Source organism: Salvelinus sp. IW2-2015, linkage group LG37 (genome assembly GCF_002910315.2).
Source record: "Salvelinus sp. IW2-2015 linkage group LG37, ASM291031v2, whole genome shotgun sequence".
Lineage (NCBI taxonomy): Eukaryota > Metazoa > Chordata > Actinopteri > Salmoniformes > Salmonidae > Salvelinus > Salvelinus sp. IW2-2015.
The window spans coordinates 15,521,746-15,529,016 of record NC_036876.1 but is presented as its reverse complement, the minus strand read 5'-3'; the positions used below and the strand labels follow the sequence as shown (position 1 = coordinate 15,529,016).

The 7,271-nt window shown below is 45.9% G+C and overlaps 1 protein-coding gene across 1 annotated transcript in view; it reads right to left on the bottom strand.

The window, feature by feature from the left end:
* rbpjb (recombination signal binding protein for immunoglobulin kappa J region b) overlaps nt 1-7,271 on the bottom strand; it is an 88,456-nt gene that overhangs the window by 10,205 nt on the left and 70,980 nt on the right. Inside the window, exons 3-5 of the mRNA XM_023982129.3 lie at nt 3,651-3,746; nt 1,503-1,668; nt 934-1,108 (exon numbers count right to left, since the gene is read on the bottom strand). Of these exons, the coding sequence (XP_023837897.1) occupies nt 934-1,108; nt 1,503-1,668; nt 3,651-3,746 (437 nt within the window). The remainder of the gene's footprint in view (nt 1-933; nt 1,109-1,502; nt 1,669-3,650; nt 3,747-7,271) is intronic.

The window sequence follows — 7,271 nt, the reverse complement described above, 5'->3', positions numbered from 1 at the left end:
TTTCCTTTTTCAAGACCTCTGCAATCTGCCCTGTCATGCTGTCAATTAACTTCTGGGCCACATCCTGACTGATGGCAGCCCATTCTTGCATAATCAATGCTTGGAGTTTGTCAGAAATTGTGGGTTTTGTTTATCCACCCGCCCTCTTGAGGATTGACCACAAGTTCTCAATGGGATAAGGTCTGGGAGTTTCCTGGCCATGGACCCAAAATATCGATGTTGTGTTTTTGTTTTTCCCCCGGGCCCACCCCTTTTTTTAAGGTAATTTTTTTTTCCCAAAAAAAAACTTATTTTAGAGAATTTGGCAGTATGTCCAACCGGCCTCACAACCGCAGACCACGTGTAACCACGCCAGCCCAGGACCTCCACATCCGGCTTCTTCACCTTTGGGATCGTCTGAGTGGGGGTGGGGGGTGCTGATGAGTATTTCTGTCTGTAATAAAGCACTTTTGTGGGGAGAAAATAATTCTGATTGGCTGGGCCTGCCTCCCCCCTGGCTGCCAAGTGGGTGGGCCTATGCCCTCCCAGGCCCCATTTGGGCCTAATTTATTTATATCAGTTGACTAAATTCCTTATATGAACTGTAACTCTGTAAAATCTTTGAAATTGTTGCGTTTATATTTTTGTGGAATATATTTTCAAATACTTATTTCTAAACGCACTATTTCAAATTCAAAACAGACCTGGGTTCAAATGCATGGGAGTATTTCAATATGTGTATTTGATAATACACTTGTCTGTGTATTTGATTACTTTCAAATAAATGCCAATACTTTCCAAGTGTATTTCCAAATTACGTTCCAATATACATGTGTTTCCAAAGAAATGTCTTCGAAAGTCATTTAAATACTCTAAATAGTATTTGAACCCAGGTCTGGTTCGTAAAGTGTAGTGTGTGTGTGTGCGTCCGCCTGTGTGTTGTGTGTGACTCACGATCTGCGTTCTTCAGGGACTGCTTCTTTTTGGAGGGCTTGGAGATGACTTTGATTCTCTTGCTGAGGAAGACGCCGATGTCTGTGCTGTTGCCGTAAAACATCTTGACGGACAGCATGAAGTGCTTTCTCTTGTCGGAGTCTGATATGTACAAGGTTTTGGCTGTGCAATAGTTCTGAGGGGGAGGGATGGAGAGGGAGTAGAAAGATGGGCTTATTTAGGAATGGCAGGTACCGGTTAGTATTTGCTTTGGGGCGTGTGTGTGTGTGTGTGTGTGTGTGTGTGTGTGTGTGTGTGTGTGTGTGTGTGTGTGTGTGTGTGTGTGTGATTAAGCAACGGTTGTCAGATAGTGTGAGGCACTGTTTTGAGCGTGTGTCTATATGAGAGTGTGTGTGTGTGACAGAGATTTTATTTTGTATTATTATGAAATAATTATAGACAGGAGGTGAGAAAGAGTAATAGTGTCGTGTTTGTGAGCAGGGGGAGAGGGGGGGGGGGGGGGGGTGAAGGGTTGAGGGGAAGGAAGTGAGAGAGTAAAAGTGAAGGAAAGACGTGTGTGGGTACCCTACCTTTCCCTCTAGGTTGAGTTGCTGCATCTCTTGGTCAGAGTTTCCTATCCCTATGAAGGCACAGGGCTGAGACTCCTGCTCCGAGCAGCCGTCTCTCTCCATTTGCTCCTTCTTTTTCTTCCAGCCAGAGCCCATCAGGTACACACACGGGGGAGGACAGAAGAACCTGCACGCACACGCGCACACACAATGACATCAGTATAATTGAACTACACACCACTGCCCAGGCTTCACATACACACACCAAATTATTAATATGATGACTTCACGCAGACATAACGGAATAGAACAGCCTAGACATTCTTTTTATGTTATACTTTCTGCCACGAGATGGCGCTGTGGTATCAAAATACAGTGGCAGTCATTGCACTGGGAATGAAGTGTCAGTGGATTTCTTTGCGTGACAGACAACTTGGCAAAACATGTACTTAAATCCTGTAAAACTTTGTTTCAGATTTGGAAGGGGGGGGGGCACTGACATGTTAATTACAATAAACCATTTGGCGAGCTGTAATCTGGACAAAACTTTGCATGTTATAGCCAGTACCTCAGCCTATCAGCAATAAATTCACCTATTTTTTTTTTAAGAAATCCCCACACTAGTTATATGACTCTTCAACCAAACCAAAGTGCTTTATTTGTAGGAGCTGGTGAGAAAAGAAAGGAAAGTCGCGCAGCTATGTTCTCTCGATATGACATGTGTGTCTAGCTATGAGGAGCGTGAGTGACACATAAACACGAGTCTCGTGTGAGAGGGATGTCTACTTCACCTCTACAATAGAGAAGAATCAAAAAGAGATGCAGCTTTCGAGGAAAACCCCTGTGAATACAAAGCACGCAACAGTCCCTTCATGCTGCAGACTCCTATTCAAACAGCACACACACACACTGTAAACACACACCACACACGTATTGGAACAGTTCTTCCTTATACAGTAGGGACACACACACACAACCACACCACACACACACACACACACCACACACACACACACACACACACACACACAGCGAGCTGACCCAAACATACGTTGGTCTGTTTAGAATCAAACCCTAACTCACAAGTGTGTGTGTGTGACTATATGATTGTGTAACAGCGATTCTCCATGCAACACCAGCATACACTTCTCATGTTGGAAGTTGGACCTGTTCCAGTGAGTGAACCACAGGGACTAAACACAGACTAAACAGATGCATTAGAGTAGAGTTAAACTGTAGAGAGACTAAGTAAATGACTCCAATAGATGAGGGGAATGGGGCCTGTGTAAAATGTGCTGTATATTAGGCTTTGTGACTGATTATGAAAACTGGAATGACTGGAGGTCTGATGTATCCCTGGGTGCATTGCTACAACGGGTCAGACCCCAAAATGGGCCTCTCTCACATCTCGACCCCGGGGCCCCAGTCAGTGTAACTTTAACCAGAGAGGAGCACGGAGAGTGGAGGAATTCCTCTATTTAACACACACACACACACACACACCTGCTCCTCCTCTCTCGTGCTCCAAACCTCAGAGGTGTCACAGTGTTGGCTGAGAGCTCCTGATTTACTAAGAGATAGTCCTGGTGTAATGGCAGCCAGGGCTCAAACCCTTTCAGTCTGTCTAACTCCCTATATCTATATTAAAGTACAGCTGAATTACTCTCTACACACACACACTCCACCATTCTAACCCAACCTACAACGACTAGGCAACATCTTACCCACTTCTCCAAATTCATTACCCTTTACTTACTTCAGTGTGCTCCCCAACCCATTAACCCTACATGTCTGGGGGCATGAATGTGCCCTACCTGCCTAACCTTACCATCCCCTTGCCATCTACACTTTAACCTCCTATTCCCTACACCCCTAACCCCTGTGTCTCTATGGCCTTCACCTGAATGTGCCCTGCAGAGAACTTAACTGCTCACTTCCCCGTCTGACCCGCGGTGGGAAATGGAAAGCCGGAGAGGCCAAAACACCAACGTCACACAGACACATTGGAATGTGGCTTTGCCTTTTAGTCCATACTATTAACCCACAAATTAAATTGAAACCGGGAACTCTTCAACATGCCTTCCTAGGTATGGAATGTGTGAGGTATGTGGGAAATCGGGAGAGTATGGAAAGCGGTGTGTAGGCTGGCTGTAAGTGGTGGTCAGTTACCTTTTTTCATTGCCATAAGATTTCTGGGCAACTTTTGCATGCAGGATCAGGACAGTTTGGTCTCCTCGCTCCTTCAGGTAATTCCGCATCGCTTCCCTGAGAGGAGAAGCGAGAGAAGAGAGGAGGGCGAGCAAAGAAGGAGGCAGGAGAGAAAAGACGAGGGTGAGGGAGAGAGAGAGAGAAAGAGAGGAAGGAGGCGAGAGAAAAGAGAGGGAGGAGAGAGAGAGGGGAGGAGGAGAGAAAGAAACGAGAGGATGGAGAGAGGAGAGAGAGTGAGAGTTTTGTTATTCCATCCATTCACATATAATGTATAGATGACAGAAGCGAACAAAGATGAAATAGATGAGACTAAAAAACGGGAACAGATGCAGAACTTGGGGTGACTAAAACTAACACCTGAAAACATAGAGAGGTAGGAACATGAGAATGAGAAGAAAAGCATACAAGTCCTCCACTTTGATTAGGCCCAATTCTCTCGTGGTCTGAAGGATATGTATGCCTCACACACAACACACACACACACACACACACACACACACACCCACACACACACACACACACACACACACACACACACACACACAACACACACAGCCACACACACACACACCACACACACACACACACACACACACACCAGTTTGGGCCAAAAAAAGCCTATGTTCTCTCCAGCTGGGCTGAGTTGGGGGCGGGAGGGGGGAGGCACAGAGGGATAGTGCTTAATGAGGGGGAAGGAGAGGAGAGGGAAAAAGAAAAAAACACTAAAGCCCTGAGCTCACCACCAAAGAATCCACATCTTGTGTCAAAATGTTGCAAGGTCCGTGCTCCAATTACTTTTGTCAACCAAGCAAAAACACTCTCACGCCGGCCCCCCACACACACAAAAAAAGAACAAGTTCAACATTTTGGGAATGTTAAGTCCTTACGTTAACCCCGCAATCGCAATAATCCACCCCCTGTGTGTGAGAGCTTGCTCAACATAGTGGCAACATTTTGTGACAAGAGTGTGTGTGTGTGTGTGTGTGTGTGTGTGTGTGTGTGTGTGTGTGTGTGTGTGTGTGTGTGTGTGTGTGTGTGTACTAGCTGAGAAGCACACAGCTAAAGAACGGCCCCATTTGCACAGATGTCAGTGACACCTGACATGCCCGGGTGCTCCGTGGGCCCAGGGACACAGCGAGGGAGACAGACACACACACACACACATCGCCTTCTACATTCTGCTCTACTCTGCCACACGCATGGGTTGGACAGGCCTTCACATTTACATTTTTTGGACATTTAGAAGACTCTTATCCAGAGCAACTTACAGTTAGTGCATTCATCTAAAGATAGCTAGGTGGGACAACCACATATCACAGTAAGTACATTCTTCCCCAATAAAGTCAGTGCTAGTAAGGAGGGAAGAAAGTCCACAGCGAGTATTAAATTGCCCTGCCCCTTAATCCTGGTTGATGTGTCAACAATCATCTGCAAGTTATGAGCAGTCAGCAGTTCACACACCAAGTAGGCTGCTGGGAAATCAGGCAGCACTTAAAGTAGATGACCCTCGCTAACAAAAAAAGACAGTACTAGACCACAACAGATTAGGACAAAAAATATACTTATCACTACTGGAGATATCAGGAGTCCTCTAGCTATAGAATGAAGCCTTTGTCGTGGAAAGCAAAGGGCCCCATTGAGACACGAGAGAGGGAGGGAGCGAAGGAGGGAGGGAGCGAGAGAGCGAGGGAGGGAGGGAGGGAAGGGGTGGAACCACAGGTTACTGCACTTCACAAACCCGTAGTGGAAAGGGCTAGGCCAGAGAGAGAGAGGGATAGAAAGGAGAGAAAGAGGTTCAGAGAGAGAACATAGTCCAAACCAAAGTCAAGTCTAAATCCAGCAGCATTTAATTCAAATTATTTTCCTTTCTTTTAATGAGTTCAAAATGGATACCACTCAGCAGCGCCTATAATCATCTGATGCTATGGTGATCCCCTTCACTGATATTTCTAGACTGGGCATTGGGCGTGCCCTCACACACACACACACACTTCCTGACCCCTGGCCCACCCTGGAGCCCACAGCCCCGACTGATTACAGAGGAACACGCTTGCTCAGCACCCCCACATGATGATGTCATGCTTACAGTAGGGATGTAACGATTCACTGATACGCATCGGTCCCTGTTGAGGATGCGAAAGCGTCGGTCCGCGGGACCCCAAACCAATCCAAAATGTAGCACGCGCGATCGGTTATTAAAATCGATTTTAAAACATTACGAATCACCGGTTCACTCAAATGTTTTGCACATATTACTTTCAATCTACCTTCCCGAAAACACTTATATATTCTGTGACAACTGATGCGTCCTCTCCTTCAGCGTCGAACTAAGCACGTAACCGTTTCACGGATCAACAAGTCATTTTGCATGCTTAACAACCCAGGCGATATCAGCAGCCTAGTCAAACAGCGCACCGTGCGTTGCTTCGCACGCTGACCGCCGAGATGTAGGCCGTGTTCGGCCTCAGCATTAAAATGTTTGTAAAATGGCTGGTCATTATTAGATTTAATTTGTTTATTACCGGAATAAAGTAGCCTAAGCAACTGCCTGAGACAGGACTCATCTGGCTATACCTATCTGCTGATCAGGGCTTAGGCTACATATGAGATGATATTTTGAATGTTCGGGTTCACAATCAGCACTAGTTTTGCTCTAAACAATTAGTGTATATGGTCATTTTAAGATATAAAGGGAAAAGTTGATCAATTCATGAGGACAACAATCACTTTCTACCCACACTGCACCTCGAAGCAGAGGGGGGAAAAAATCCAAACGGTCTAAATTACGGATGCACCGATATTACATTTTTGGCCGATACCGATATCCGGTATTTTCCTTGCCAAAAAACCCGATACGAAACATTTTAGCGGCCTTTTAATCATTCTAGTAAAGTTAAATAGTTGAAACACACACACCAAAAAGTTATTTTGTTGACATATATGTATGTCCCAATTACCAGTAACACAGAAAAGTAAAATGAAAACCTATTTCTAGCATGTAAGTGAAGGTTTGCTGTGTCTGTCAGCGTAGTGTCCAGAGCATGGAGGCGCTACCAGGAGACAGGCCAGTACATCAGGAGATGTGGAGGAGGCCGTAGGAGGGCAACAACCCAGCAGCAGGACCGCTACCTCCGCCATTGTGCAAGGAGGTGCACTGCCAGAGCCCTGCAAAATGACCTCCAGCAGGCCACAAATCTGTCTCCTGGTAGCGCCTCCATGCTCTGGACACTACGCTGACAGACACAGCAAACTTCTTGCCACAGCTCGCATTGGATGTGCCATCCTGGATGAGCTGCACTAGCTGAGCATTGTGTGGGTTGTGACTCCGTCTCATCGCTACCACTAGAGTGAAAGCACCGCAGCATTCAAAGTTACAAAAATCAGCCAGGAGCCAGGAAGCATAGGAAACTGAGAAGTGTCTGTGGTCACCACTGCAGAACCATCTTTATTGGGGGTGTCTTGCTAATTGCCTATAATTTCCACCTTTTGTCTATTCCATTTGCACAACAGCATGTGAAATTTATTGTCAATCAGTGTTGCTTCCTAAGTGACAGTTTGATTTCACAGAAGTGTGATTGACTT